The sequence below is a fragment of the Capricornis sumatraensis genome, chromosome 1 (genome assembly GCF_032405125.1).
Source record: "Capricornis sumatraensis isolate serow.1 chromosome 1, serow.2, whole genome shotgun sequence".
Taxonomy (NCBI): domain Eukaryota; kingdom Metazoa; phylum Chordata; class Mammalia; order Artiodactyla; family Bovidae; genus Capricornis; species Capricornis sumatraensis.
In genome coordinates, this window is record NC_091069.1 from 208443945 (window position 1) to 208460401 (window position 16457).

At 35.9% G+C, this 16457-nt stretch overlaps 1 protein-coding gene across 1 annotated transcript in view; it reads left to right on the forward strand.

Annotated features, from left to right (window-relative positions):
* Nucleotides 1-16457, forward strand: part of SI (sucrase-isomaltase) — a 112739-nt gene that overhangs the window by 44410 nt on the left and 51872 nt on the right. The window contains exons 22-24 of the mRNA XM_068964118.1: nucleotides 2866-2915; nucleotides 3865-4035; nucleotides 12038-12193. Coding sequence (XP_068820219.1) covers nucleotides 2866-2915; nucleotides 3865-4035; nucleotides 12038-12193 — 377 coding nt within the window. The remainder of the gene's footprint in view (nucleotides 1-2865; nucleotides 2916-3864; nucleotides 4036-12037; nucleotides 12194-16457) is intronic.

The following is a 16457-nucleotide window of genomic DNA, read 5'->3' on the forward strand; positions in this document are numbered from 1 at the left end:
TATAGTGGTTAAAACTAAAAATTTATTACTGTAAAAGAAAACCAACATTAAAGTTTATTCAATGTAGGAAGGAGGGATAAATGGGTAATTTGAGATTAACAAATACACAATACTATATATAAAATATATAAACAACAAGGACCTAGTATATAGCACAACAAACTATATTCAGTATCTTTTAATGAACTGTAATGGAAAATAATCCAAAAAAGAAATATACATATATATATACATATATGTGTATATGTTTAACTGAATCACTTTACCTGAAGTGTTGTAAATTAACTATACTTCAATAAAAATATTTAGTTAATGTCAAATTATTTGAGATAAGGATTTTACCGTATAAATGTCATCATTTATTTGAATTATTAAATGTCTTCTAATTAATTAGCCCAAAAGTTGAGAATTTAGTACACCAAGGGAATAAAAATAGAATCATTTTTTCTAATATTAAATTATGCTATAGAAAATTGATCTGTTTGGATTTACTTAGTAAATTACAACCACTCTCATAAATTTAAGGTGTTTTAATCTCATTTTTTAATAGATATAAGTTTTTATATATGTGTGTACCCTGGTAGCTCAGATGGTAAAGCGTCTGCCTACAACGTGGGAGACCTGGGTTTGATCCCTGTGTCGGGAAGATCCTCTGGAGAAGGAAATAGCGACCCACTCTATTATTCTTACATGGAAAATCCCATGGACAGAGGAGCCTGGTAGGCTACAGTCCATGGGGTTGCAAAGAGTCGTACACGACTGAGCGACTAAACTAAATAGCTCACTACTTCACCGATGTTTTATAGTATATGGCCTGCCTGGGTGCTCAGTCATGTCCGACTCTTTTGCAACCCCATGGACTCTAGCCCATGAGGCTCCTCTGTCCATTGGATTTTCGAGGCAAGAATACTGAGTTGCCATTTCCTCCTCCAGGGATTTTCCCAACCCAGGGATTGAACCTGCATCTCTTGTGTCTCCTGCATTAGCAGGAAGATTCTTTACCACTGAGCCACCTGGGAAGCCCATTATAGTATGTGAAGCATCCAATATCTCTAACTTAACTCCAAGAAATAGTCTATGTATTGGTGTGTTCTCTTATAATTTGAAAAATATGGAATCTTTGAAAAAATTGTGTTCTTTTTGAAGTCTTACCTGCCTGTGAATATGTAAATTACCACAGTATATCTGCTCCACTAAATGCATTGTCTTCCACTTGTCAGTTGATGGTAACTTCACCTCTACAGGATACCAACAACTTTACAGTTCACTCTTATCTAGGAATCTCTTTTGGTTCCATCTTGATCTAGGAATCTTATCAACTCCACCATTGTTATCATCACTACTTTTCATTCTAATTACTGAGATAGCTCCCTAATCATCTATAAGTTGATTGCTCTTGTCAGCTGCCTCTTTTTACATTCTCTTTACCAATTGGCAGATAGAGTAAGCCCTTTAGAAAATGATTCAAATTATCTCTTTCTGCTCACCTCTTTGCTCAAAACCCTCTAACAATTCACCATTACATTCAGGAGCCACAGTCTTTACCAAAATCCAGAGCACTCACCATGTCCTGTAGATTTTACACACACACACATGCACACATGCACTCTCACACAAATTGTTCCTTACTGCTCTCCATTTTTCATTCTACTTCAGCACACCAGACTTTTCTTTCTTACTCAGTGTGTTAGAATTTAAGCATACTAAGGTGAGCTCTGACCTGAGTATAGATTCCAAACACTTATTACATAGAAATTCAGTAAGAGTGGACTTCAGCAGAAACATTAATAAACTGTTCATAATCATCAGGTAAAGAATTTTGTTGAGACAATACCTCTATTGGTAGCATCTGAGACTTGATTTTAAGTTTATTCTTATTTCTCAAATTATTTGTTTCCAAGTTCATTACTTTTTCCTACTTACAAAAATTTACTTATGGCTGATTCATGTTGAGGTTTGACAGAAAACAGCAAAATTCTTAATGCAATTATCCTTCAATAAAAAATAAATTAATTAAGAACTATATTGATAATTTACTTCATATAGGATGGTTAAAAATATGGAGTTATGCTTTAATCAGTCATCTAATATGATGGCTATATACTTAAATGTGTTGAAAAGTTAAAATCAGAATTTTCTGAATAATCAGTCAGATATATAAACAGCAAAATAACCTTCAATTCAGATTCTAAATTTAATTTTATTCCCTAGAATTAAAATTTTAAGTAAATTAATGTTACTCAAAGTAGTCTATATAAATCCTAGGATTCTCCTTGTATTTTCCACTCTATTTTCTCCCAAATATTTTAGTTGTAATCTATAGTTTCCTGTTAAAAAAACATGTTGATAAAAATGCTATGTTTCATATACGATGCAGAAAATAATTATTTTCTTCCATATTTCTCATTAAAGTGTACATGAATCTTTACTATGTCTCCACATTCAGTCCTTCAGATAATGAAAAAAACAAATTGAAAGATGCAAAACAATATTGTGGTGTCCCACGTCTTCCCAAGATAAACTTCTTGTTACACAGTTTATTAGAGAGAGATAAAATATCATTCAAAACAATAGTTATATATATTTTACTACAAGTTTGCATTCTCTGAATTTCTAGAACTATTTTAGCGGTCTGAAAAATCAAACTGGGCAAAGATGCATTTATTAACTTTACTTCCTGGGAAAATAAACTACCAAAGTTATTTTATTTAAAGATAATTAAGAAGTTTAATGAAAAGAATTTATTTAATTTGCTTAATAAATAATACTTATTTTTTAAAAAATTTCCTGTGTTGTCTAACTGTAATAATAAAATAAAAATATGACATTATTTTGATCTGATAACTTATTTTTCCCTCATTACAGATACCATCCAAAAGGGAAACTACATTTTATATACATTTTCAGTTTCTAATGTAAGCATTCTCCTTGGACACATAGTTAAATATAATAGCTTGTTAATGTCTAGATTATGCCTTTTCTTGGAAAGATGCATTTCTCTCCAAAGATCAATGGAAAGACATGGAATAAATTGTTTAATTTAAATTATTAAATTGTATATGAATTACCTTAAATTTTTATGTTTCAATATAATAGTGTATTCCAATATAATAGATGAATTTCTGATGATGAAGTTTATACACAAAATTGTAAGACTTCTTGAAGCACTATGTCTTGTTTAAGCAGATCTTAGGAAAATAATCTCAGCATATTTGACAATGTTTTAATATACCAATCATAGCAGTGACTGTCATGGATTTGGGGTGAAATTGAAAACACTTTGCACAAGGTTAAATTTTGAATAATTAGTAGCAGTGCTTCTAGTAGAAGTTATATTTCTTCATATATTCTTTTTGTTAAAGCTGAGTTATTCTTCACCAACATTAGGGCTAGAATGAGAAGGGATATGCATGATTTACATCATGCATATTTTATCTCTGAAAATAATTTTATGGAATATGTACAAAAAAATTTTAAAGAGTCACTAATAAGTATATTTATATAGAGTACTTGAACGTGAAGAGCCGTTGAGAATGTAAGGATAGATGATTGGTTATTTTCTTATTATACATATAATTAAATACTAAATTATTAATGATATCAGTGTAAATGAATTCTAAATCATGTGAGATTCAAAATATTTTCTTAGAATTTTATCTAATTCTTACGCTCTTTGGTTCAGAGTTTTTCACTTAGCAATTTTCATAAAAATGTGTGTTGGTTAATTGTCTTTATTTAGTAAATAGACTATAATTTATATATATTTAGAACGATAAGATTTAATCCGCTTGTTATAAATACACTTGTATTGTTATTTCTGATTTGTATCCAGTGACCATCTACTTGATATATATATTTTTTCAGAACAAGCTAGATATCACATGTATGCATTCATCGTACCCAGAAGGAACTGCTTTAGCATTTGAGACTATAAAAGTCCTTGGGTTGATAGACAACGTTACAGAAGTTTCAGTGATAGAAGACAATCAACCACTGAGAGCTCACTACAATTTCAGTTATGATGCTTCCAACCAGGTAAATACAATCTCTTAAAATATTTTAGTGTCATATTCTGTCATTTTAAACATATAATCATTCAGGCTCATGGTTTTGTGATTTTTTTATTCATTACATTTCTAGTTTTATTTTCCTTTTGCTTGCAGTATCCCATTTTAGGTCATTTCAATTTATATTGAGATATCAACCGTAAGGTGAATTCATACTACTCCTTCTCTATTCAATTTTTTCTTGGATATCACTTATCTCTGCCTTCCTAATATTTTTTTGATTCCATTTCTCTAATTTACCTACTGCATACAATAAAAATAGTAATTTTTTTAAGTTCTTATTTAAGACTCCTTAAGTTATTGATTGAATTCATTTCTTCAGTTTTCCCCACTTCTCCTTTCATGAGTGCTCTTTGTCCTCAACATATCTTGTATCAACATTCTTTTTCAAATTTTTGTTAACACTCTTCCCTTCTAGTGGTCCCTTTCTTATCCTCATTCTTTACTCCTTTGACAAATGTACTAGAAAGGGTAAAGAAGTAGCAGAACTGGGTTCAATTCTAGCCCTGCAGTTTGTTCATTTAAACCATAGATTAATATCTCAGCTTCCTCATATGTAAAATGAAATATTTAATCATAATGTTGCTTAAGTATGTTAGATAAAATAATTTAAGACATAGAAGTGATTTTTATTGGCATTTACTTTCCGACCATTTCTATAATCTTAATTATTAGTAATGTTAGCATAAATTCTAAATTAAGATATAGAATATAATTTTGGAGTGCTTTTGTCTGGCTCCTAAGCCCTCTAGCCCAGAGTTTTCCAGGTAGGAATTTCCATAAAATATGTATTGGTTAATTGTTTTTTTTATTTAGTAAATGTTCTATAAAGTAAATATTCTTCTGACTAGAAGAACTCATCAGTATAAATTAAACAATGCAGACTTATTGAAAATTTTATGAGTTTAGTACAAAATCATTTTATTATATGTTTTTTACAATTCCAGTTCATATTTATTTCTAGCTTTATGCTAATGTAGAGATTTATGAGGGCTTGGTGACTCAGCAGTAAAGAATAACCCTGCCAGTGCAGGGAAGAAGGGTTTGATTCTTGGGTTGGGAAGTTTCCCTGCGGAAGGAAATGGTAACCCACTCTAGTATTCTTGCCTGGGAAATCCCATGGATAGAGGAGCCAGGCAGGCTATAGCCCATGGAGTCACAAAAGAGTCAGACATTATTCAGCAATTAAACAACCACAAAGATTTACAAAGACACTTGGAGGTACATCTTTCTAATTCTTCTGAGATTGGACTAATCTTTGTATGACTTATTATTTCTAAATTAGAGCTATGAAGGATAATAAAAGAAACTGTACAGATGAAATTGTGATAAATTTTGTCACTGTCATAAACAATAACCAAACAAAAATTTGAAATAGTGTAACAATGAAAATACATTCATTGGGTTCTCAAGGTAAGATATTGAAATGGTTTGCCATTCCCTTTTCCAGTGCACCATATTTTGTCAGAACATTGTACAGGAGGCAGTGATCAAAACCATCCCCAATAAAAAAAAAAAAATTCAAAAAGGCAAAATGGTTGTCTGCGGAGGTCTTACAAATAGCTGAAAGAAGTTAAAGGCAAAGAAGAAAAGCATTTCATGCAAAGATGGGCACAATAAAGGACATAAACGGTATGGAGGTAACAGAGCAGAAGACATTAAGAAAAGGTGGCAAGAATACACAGAAGAAAAATACAAAAAAGTTCTTAATGACCTAGATAAGATCAATGGTGTGTTCATCCATCTGGACCCAAACATCCTGGAGTGAGAAGTCAAATGGGCCTTAGGAAGCATCACTAGGTAAAAGCTAGTGGAGGTGATGAAATTCCAGCTGATCTATTTCAAATCTTAAAAGATAATGCTGTGAAAGTCCTGCACTCAATATGCCAGAAAATTTGGAAAAGTCAGCAGTGGCCACAGGACTGGAAAAGGTCAGTTATCATTTCAATCCAGAAAAAGGGTAATGGCAAAGAACGTTCAAACTACAATCCTCCATGCTGCACTTTAACAGCACATGACCAGAGAATTACCAGAAGTACAGACTGGATTTAGAAAAGGCAGAGGAATCAGAGATCAAATTGCCAACATCCATTGGATCAAGGAAAAAGCAAGAGAATTCTAGAAAAACATCTACTTTTGCTTCATTCACTACAGTAAAGCCTTTGTGTGGATCACAAGCTGTGGGAAATTCTTCAAGAGATGGGAATACCAGACCATCTTACCTGCCTCCTGAGAAATCTGTATGCAGGTCAAGAAGCAGCTGTTAGAATCAAACTGGAACAACAGACTGATTCAAAATGAGGAAAGGAGTGCATCAAGGTTGTATATTGTCACCCTGCTTATTTAACTTATATGAAGAGTACATCATGTGAAATGCCAAGTTGGATGAATCACAAGCTGGAATCAAGATTGAAAAAAGAAATATCAATAAAGATATGCACTTGACACCACCCTTATGGCAGAAAGTGAAGAAGAACTAAAGAGCTTCTTAATGAAGATGAAAGAGGAGAGTGAAAAAGTTGGCTTAAAACTCAACATTCAAAAAACTAAGATCGTGGCATCTGGTCTTGTCACTTCAAGACATATAGATGGAGAAACAATGGAAACAGTCACAGATTTTATTTTCTTGGTTCCAAATTCATGCTGACAGTGACTACAGCCATGAAATCAAAGATGCTTGCTCCTTGGAAGAAAAGCTATGACAAAGCTAGACAGCATATTAAGAAGAAAAGACGTTATTTGCCAACAAAAGTCTATGTAGTCAAAGCTATTATTTTTCCAGTAGTCATGTATGGATGTGAGAGTTGGGTCATAAAGAAAACTGAGTGTTGAAGAATTGTTGTTTTTGAACTGTGGTATTGGAGAAGACTCTTGAGAGTCCCTTGGACTGCAAGGAGATCCAACCAGTCAATCCTAAAGGAAATCAACCCTGAATATTCATTGGAAGCACTGATGCTGAATCTGAACTTCCAATACTTTGGCTACTTGATACAAAGAGCTGACTCATTAGAAAAGACCTTATGCTGGGAAAGATAAAAGGCAGGAGAAGGGGATGACAAGGAATGAGATAGTTGGTGGCTTACAGACTCAAAAGACATGAGTGTGAGCAAGCTCCAGGAGATGGTGAAGGACAGGGAAGTCTGGTGTGCAGTAGTCCATGGGGTCCATAAGACTGGGACATGAGTGAACAACTGAACAGCAACAACAACAATGAAAATAATAGTGTATGGAATATTTGGAGTATACAGTGTACACACCAATACACTATTAAATATATATGTATCAGTTCAGTTCAGTTCAGTTGCTCAGTTGTGTCCGACTCTTTGTGACCCCATGAGTCACAGCACACCAGGCCTCCCTGTCCATCACCAACTACCAGAGTTCACTCAAACTCACGTCCATTGAGTCGGTGATTCCATCCAGTCATCTCTTCCTCTGTTGCCCCCTTTTCCTCCTGCTCCCAATCCCTCCCAGCATCAGAGACTTTTCTGGTGACTCAACTCTTCATGTAAGGTGGCCAAAGTACTGGAATTTCAGCTTTAGCATCATATATTCCAAAGTTCACCCAGGGCTGATTTCCTTTAGGATAATGAAAGGGGAAAGGGTTGGTAGGTGCCCAATATAATACTGGAGATCAGTGGAGAAATAACTCCAGAGAGAATGAAGGCATGGAGCCAAAGCCAAAACAATACCCAGCTGTGGATGTGACTAGTGATAGAAACAATGTCAGGTCCATGAATGAAGGCAAATTGGAAGTGGTCAAACAGGAGATGGGTTAGAGTGAACGTCAACATTCTAGGAATAAGCAAAGTAAAATGGACTGGAATAGGTTAATTTAACTCAGATGACCATTATATTTACTACTGTAGGTAGGAATCCCTTAGAAGAAATGGAGTAGCCATCATGGTCAACAAAAGAGTCCGAAATGCAGTACTTGGATGCGATCTCAAAAACGACAGAATGATCTCTGTTCATCTCCAAGGCAAACCATTCAATATCACGGTAATCCAAGCCTATGCCCCAACCAGTAATGCTGAAGAAGCTGAAGTTGAATGGTTCTATGAGACCTACAAGACCTTTTAGAAATAACACCCAAAACAGATATCCTTTTCTTTTTTTTTTTTTTTACTCTTTTTTTTTTTTTTTACGTTTTATTTTATTTTATTTTTTTTTAAATTTTAAAATCTTTAATTCTTACATGTGTTCCCAAACATGAAACCCCCTCCCACCTCCCTCCCCATAACATCTCTGTGGGTGATCCCCATGCACCAGCCCCAAGCATGCTGTATCCTGTGTCAGACATAGACTGGCGATTCAATTCTTACATGATAGTATACATGATAGAATGCCATTGGACTGGAATGCAAAAGTTGGAAGTAAAGAAACACCTGGGGTAACAGGCAAATTTGACCTTGGAATACAGAATGAAGCAGGCCAAAGGCTAATAGAGTTTTGCCAAGAGAATGTACAGGTCATAGCAAACACCCTCTTCCAACAACACAAGAGAAGACTCTACATATGGACATCACCAGATGGTCAACATCGAAATCAGATTGATTATATTCTTTGACACCAAAGATGGAGAAGCTCTATACAGTCAACAAAAACAAGACCAGGAGCTGACTGTGGCTCAGGTCATAAACTCCTTATTGTCGATTCAGACTTAAGTTGAAGAAAGTGGGGAAACCACTAGACCATTCAGGCATGACCTAAATCAAATTCCTTATGATTATACAGTGGAAGTGAGAAATAGATTTAAGGGACTGGATCTGATAGGCAGAGTGCCTGATGAACTATGGACGGAGGTTTGTGACATTGTACAGGATACAGGGATCAATACCATCCCCATGGAAAAGAAATGGAAAAAAGCAAAATGGCTGTCTGGGGAGGCCTTACAAATAGCTGTGAAAAGAAGAGAAGTGAAAAGCAAAGGAGAAAAGGAAAGATATAAGCATCTGAATGCAGCGTTTCAAAGAATAGCAAGGAGAGATAGGAAAGTCTTTCTCAGCCATCAATGCAAAGAAATAGAGGAAAAGAACAGAATGGGAAAGACTAGAGATCTCTTCAAGAAAATTAGAGGTATCAAGGGAACATTTCATGCAAAGATGGGCTCGATAAAGGACAGAAATGGTATGGACCTAACAGAAGCAGAAGATATTAAGAAGAGGTGGCAAGAATACACAGAAGAACTGTACAAAAAAGATCTTCATGACCCAGATAATCACGATGGTGTGATCACTCACCTAGAGCCAGACATCCTGGAATGTGAAGTCAAGTGGGCCTTAGAAAGCACCACTACAAACAAAGCTAGTGGAGGTGATGGAATTCCAGTTGAGCTGTTTCAAATCCTGAAAGATGATGCTGTGAAAGTGCTGCACTCAATATGCCAGCAAATTTGGAAAACTCAGCAGTGGCCACAGGATTGGAAAAAGTTAGTTTTCATTCCAATCCCAAAGAAAGGCAATTGCCAAAGAATGCTCAAACTACCGCATAGTTGCATCCATCTCACATGCTAGTAAAGTAATGCTCAAAATTCTTCAAGCCAGGCTTCAGGAGTACATGAACGGTGAACTTCCAGATGTTCAAGCTGGTTTTAGAAAAGGCAGAGGAATCAGAAATCTAATTTCCAACATCCTCTGGATCATCAAAAAAGAGAGTTCCAGAAAAACATCTATTTCTGCTTTATTGACTATGCCAAAGCCTTTGACTGTGTGGACCACAATAAACTGTGGAAAATTCTGAAAGAAATGTGAATACCAGACCACCTGACCTGCCTCTTGAGTAATCTGTATGCAGGACAGGAAGCAACAGTTAGAAGTGGACATGGAACAACAGACTGGTTCCAAATAGGAAAAGGAGTACGTCAAGGCTGTATATTGTCACCCTGCTTATTTAACTTATATGCAGAGTACATCATGAGAAATGCTGGGCTGGAAGAAGCATAAGCTGAAATTAAGATTGCTGGAAGAAATATCAATAACCTCAGATATGCAGATGATGCCACCCTTATGGCAGAAAGTGAAGAGGAACTAAAAAGCCTCTTGATGAAAGTGAAAGTGGAGAGTGAAAAGGTTGGCTTAAAGTCCACATTCAGAAGACTAAGATCATGGCATCCGGTCCCATCACTTCATGGGAAATAGATGGGGAAACAGTGGAAACAGTGTCAGACTTTATATTTTTGGGCTCCAAAATCACTGCAGATGGTGACTGCAGCCATGAAATTAAAAGATGCTTTCTCCTTGGAAGGAAAGTTATGACCAACCTAGATAGCATATTGAAAAGCAGAGATATTACTTTGCCAACCAAGTTCTGTCTAGTCAAGGCTATGATTTTTCCAATGGTCATGTATAGATGTGAGAGTTGGACTTTGAAGAAAGCTGAGCACCGAAGAATTGTTACTTTTGAACTGTGGTGTTGGAGAAAACTCTTGAGAGTCCCTTGGACTGCAAGGAGATCCAACCAATCCTTCCTAAAGGAGATTCGTCCTGGGTGTTCATTGGAAAGACGGATGCTAAAGCTGAAACTCCAATAGTTTAGCCACCTCATGCAAAGAGTTGACTCATTGGAAAAGACTCTGATGCTGGAAGGGATTGGGGGCAGGAAGAGAAGGGGACGACAGAGTATGAGATGGCTAGATGGCATCACCGAGTTGATGGACATGAGTTTGAGTGAACTCCGGGAGTTGGTGATGGACAGGGAGGCCTGGCATGCTGTGATTCATGGTGTCCCAAAGAGTCGGACACGACTGAGCAACTGAACTTAACTGAACTGTTGCATTATGTATACATATGTATATGTTGTGCATGCTTAGTTGCTATGTTGTGTCCAACTCCTTGCTACCAAATGGACCATAGCCCATCAGGCTACTCTGTCTATGGGGATTCTCCAGGCCAGAATACTGGAATTGGTTGCCATGCCCTCCTCCTTCTCAACTGAGGGTTTCAACTCCAAATCTCCTGCATTGCAGGTGGATTGTTTACTGAGCCATCAGGAAAGCCCATACATGTATTGTATATATGCATGTATGTGTGTGTATGCCTACTAAGTCACTTCAGTCATGTCCAACTCTTTGAGACCCTATCAACTGTAACCCTCCAGGCTCCTCTCTCCATGGGATTCTCCAGGCAAGAATACTGGAGTGGGTTTCTTTTTCCTCCTCCAGGGGATCTTCCCTACCCAGGGGTCAAACGCACATCTCTTATGTCTCCTGAATTGGCAGCCAGTTTCTTAATCAGAAGCACACCTAGAAAGCTCATATGTATATCTATCTATCTATCTATCTCTCTATACCTATATATTGTTATGTTTGTATATATATGTGTGTGTATACACTTCAATACACTATTATATATATACAGATATATATATATATACATATATATATATATATATATACATAAAACACTATCCTCTCATTTTTTTCTTTTTGTGTACTGCCATATTATTTCCTAATTTGTACCTCAAATATTGTTAGCAGTGGATTTGATTCGGGAAGCCTCCAAATCAAGCACAGTGTCAACTTTGTCTTCATTGAAGAAGTTAATATTTATATCATACCTAATATTCGAAGCCCTGTGTCCCAAGCATTGTATGTGTTTTAAATTTCACATATTATTTATCTGTTAATCTTATTTTACAGAGGCAGAAAATTGAAGCTAAAACAAGATAGGGGTTTCCTCAGACTCATGAGCATTTATTGGCAGAATTGAGAAGTAAACTCATGTCTGGATTTAAAGATGTTTTTCATCAGTATTCTGTAATTTCTCATAGTTTTCCTGTCTTGAGGTTCTAGCTTTTCCAGTGGCATGACATGTTTTCTCCTATCTATTCTTTTCTTTTAATATTGCATTAAAATTATTAAGATTTGATTTGAAGAATTGCTGGTGGGTTGCTGCATTTTATAAATGTTAACTATTTTAAAATTATCCAATGGTCATAAATACTCTTCACTATTTTCTTTGTCTTCAAAGATTCTACTAATTTACAATCTGACATTTAACCTTGGAGGAAACTTTACTGTTCAATGGGATCAAACTTTCTTGGAAGTTGAAAAGTTTACTTGTTATCCAGATTCAGACACGGCAACTAAAGAACGCTGTGAAGAACGTGGCTGCTTATGGCAAACGGTAATAAGATTTTTAATTATTCATGAATGGATTTCACATAAGCATTTCAATGTAAACTGTACAGATTAAAATTTTAATTCTACAGCAATATAAACTAAATTCATCTAGAGAAGCATTTGGAATTTGAAATTAAACTTCTAATAGGTAATTTATCTTAATTAATTCTCCAAAGACATGGTTTAATACTGCTGTGCTAAATGTATGTGTAAATTGTGCTCCAGGTACTTTAGAAATAGTGTAACTTTTTTTAATAAAATAGAATTATATTTGTGGCAAACTGTTAGATGTTGGTTGTGACTGACTAGCTTAGTTCAGTAAGGTATTTTGCCAGTAGGGAGTAGTCTTTCAAAAGCATTGTCTCAAGTTATCAAAACTTTTGAAATTGATTGATAGGTTGAAACTGGTCCACTAAGAGGTGACAATTTCTGCCAGTAATTCTGTCAAACCTTCAAGAACAATGATGGTCATTAAAAGCACAAGTTTTTACAGAAGGGTATATGAGAAGAGTACCCTCCTGTGCTTATTTAATTTTATGAATTCTGAGCTTTTGGTTACATCATTGGGATTTTTTGGGAAAAAACAACAACAACAGCAACAACAACAACACACATTTATTTCAAGTTCAGTTCAATCACTCAGTCATATCTGACTCTTTGGGACCCCATGAACCACAGCACCCCAGGCCTCCCTGTCCATCACCAACTCCCGGAGTTTACCCAAACTCATGTCTATTGAGTTGGTGATGCCATCTAACCATCTCATCCTCTGTTGTTCCCTTCTCCTCTGCCTTCAATCTTGCCCAACATCATGGTCTTTTCAAATGAGTCAGTTCTTCTCATCAGGTGGCCAAAATATTGGAGTTACAGCTTCAACATCAGTCCTTCCAATGAACACCCAGGACTGATTTCCTTTAGGATGGACTAGTTGGGTCTCCTTGCAGTCCAAGGGACTCTCAAAGGTCTTTTCCAACACCACAGTTCAAAAGCATCAGTTCTTTGGCACTCAGTTTTTTGTATAGTCCAACTCTCACATCCATACATGACTCCTGGGAAAATCATAGACTTGACTAGACAGAGCTTTGTTGACAATGTAATGTCTCTGCTTTTTAATATGCTGTCTAGGTTGGTCATGACTTTCCTTCCAAGGAGTAAGGGTCTCTTAATTTCATGGCTGCAGTCTCCATCTGCAGTGATTTTGGAGCCAAAAATATAAAGTCAGACACTGTTTCCACTGTTTCCCCATCTATCTGCCATGAAGTGATGGGACCGGAGGCTATGATCTTAGTTTTCTGAATGTTGAGTTTTAAGCCAATTTTTCCAATCTCCTCTTTTACTTTCATCAAGAGACTCTTTAGTTCTTCACTTTCTGCCATAAGGATGGTGTCATCTGCATATCTGAGGTTATTGATATTTCTCCCGGGAATCTTGATTCCAGCTTGTGCTTCTTCCAGCCCAGCTTTTCTCATGATGTACTCTGCACATAATTTAAATAAGCAGGGTGACAATATACAGCCTTGATGTACTCCTTTTCCTATTTGGAACCAGTCTGTTGTTCCATGTCCAGTTCTAACTTTGGCTTCTTGACCTGCATACAGGTTTCTCTAGAGGCAGGTCAGGTGGTCTGGTATTCCCATCTCTTCCAGAATTTTTCAGTTTATTGTGATCCATATAGTCAAAGGCTTTGGCACAGTCAATAAAGCAGAAATAGACACTTTTCTGGAACTCTCTTGCTTTTTCAATGATCCAACAAATGTTGGTAATTTGATATCTGGTTCCTCCTCCTTTTCTAAAACCAGCTTGAAAATCTGAAAGTTCGTTCATGTACTGCTGAAGCCTGGCTTGGAGAATTTTGAGCGCTTTACTAGTATGTGAGTTTAATGCAATTGTGTGGTAATTTGAGCATTCTTTGGCACTGCCTTTCTTTGGGATTGGAATGGAAACTGACCTTTTCCATTCCTGTGGCCACTGCTGAGTTTTCCAAATTTCATGTTACCCACAAATTAAATGCATGTCTTATTACACTGAGAAGAGTCTAGACTCATCTGCCAGCAACTTCCCAGAAATGTCAGTACTTATATGAGGAATACGTAAAATACCTGCCCAAAAAGGAATGGCCCTCATTCCTCTTCATTGCTTGGTAAAATTGCATAATCTTTAATATTAGGAAAGTTTCAAAAGAACTGAAGAAAACAAGTGAGAAGGAGAAAAGATTCTGAAATCAATAAAAACAAATAGTGAAGTATCATTACACTTTGCCTACAGTATCTTCTTTTTACTTCATTCAAATTCATATCCATCCTCCATTGAGTTCAGTGCATGGTCACTTCTGTTATCAAATTGAATCTAAAGGATTGTGCTAAAGCTCTAGTAACTTCTAATAAGAAAGTATGAAAGATTTATTATTCCCATTACTATTACTCTTCATATTCAACACGTTATAAATTTTTAAGTCAAATAAGTGGAGCTTTAACATTAGAAATTTATCAAATATACTTTAGAAAATTAATGTTTCTTTAGACCATACTGTTTATTCTTTGATTCATTTAATAAATACTTGAGAGCTACTATGTTCTAGGCACTGTTCTAGGAGAACAAAATAAATGAAACTCTTTTTTCTGTTAGAGATTATATTTCAGTGTGGGAAAACAGATAACTTAAAAAGTTATTTTAGGCACTTTCCTGGTGGTCCAGTGGTTAAGACATTGTCTTCCAGTGCTGGCGCTGTGGGTTCAATCTCTCTTCAGGGAGTTAAGATCCCACATGCCCTGCAGCCAAAAAACAAAGCATAAAATAGAAAAAAATATTGTAATAAATTCAGCAGACTAAAAATGGTCCACATCAAAAAATACTTTAAAAACTTAAAAAATAAAAATTGTGTTCTATGTTAGATAATTATTACAGAGGACAAAAAGCAGAAAAGGAAAAGGGAGGATGTGGGATGCCAGTGGTGTTGCTATAATTAGTGTGCACAAAAGGTGTCTTTGAGAAGGTGGCATTTGTTAAAAGAGACGAAGGAAAGAAAGCAAGGAATAATATTCCAGAAAGAAAATAAATCAGTCTGAATTGAACCTGAAGTAAAAATGTACCTGGTAGAGTCTACAAACAGCAAGGAGGCCATCATGTCTGAAACAGAATGAGTGGGAGGAAGAACAGCAAGAGATAAAATTACAGACATATTGAAACAGATAATGTAGTTCCGTTACTCAGACCACTTTTAGTAATAAGATTTCTACTCCGAGATCGAATTCTGCTAGAGCGTTTTGAACAGACAAATAAGTAGATTAAATTTCCATGTTAATGGAACTATAATGGTTTCTGTGTTGAGAACAGACTGTGAGAAAACTAAGACAGGGAGACCAGCAAAGAGGTTACTGCAGTAAAAAAGTAAAATATTGGTAGACTGAGCCAAAGTGGTAATGGTAGAATTAGTAATAAGTGTCTGACTTTGTGGGAAGCTTCCCAGGTCACTTACTGGTAAAGAATCCATCTGCCAGTGCAAGAGACCCAGGAGAATCAGGTTCAATTGCTGAGTTAGGAAGATCCCCTGGAGGAGGAAATGCAGCCCACTCCAGTATTCTGGCTTATAAATCCCATGGAAATAGGAACCAGGTGGGCTACAGTCTATGGGGTCACAAAGACTCAGACACAACTTAGTGACTAAACACACACACGATTGACTTTTGTCCATATTTTTAACCTAAAACTAGAAAATGTTGTTCTTTGATTGGATATGGGATATGAGAGAAAAGAAGAGTAAAATGACTGCAAGTTTTTGGTGTAAACAGCTGAGAAAAAGAGAAAGTATTTAGTAACACACTGTCAAAACTATGGGGAAACAAGCAAGGAGAGAAATAATTTTGTTTTGGAAAAACTAAAATTAAGACTTTCAATATAAATCAAAGTGAAGCTTTCCAATTGTGAGATATAAACTAATGAACACACAAGAACTATACAAAAAAGATCTCACTATCTGGATAACTGCAATGGTGTGATCACTCACCTGGAGCCAGACATCTTGGAATGTGAAGTCAAATGGGCTTTAGGAAGCATCACTATGAACAAAGCTAGTGGAGGTAATGGAATTCCAGTTGAGCTATTTCAAATCCTAAAACATGATGCTGTGAAAGTGCTGCACTCAGTATCCCAGCAAATCTGGAAAATTTAGCACTGGGCACAGGACTGGAAAAGGTAAATTTTCATTCCAGTCTCAAAGAAAGGCAATGCCAAAGAATATTCAAACTACTGCACAATTGCCCTCATGCCAC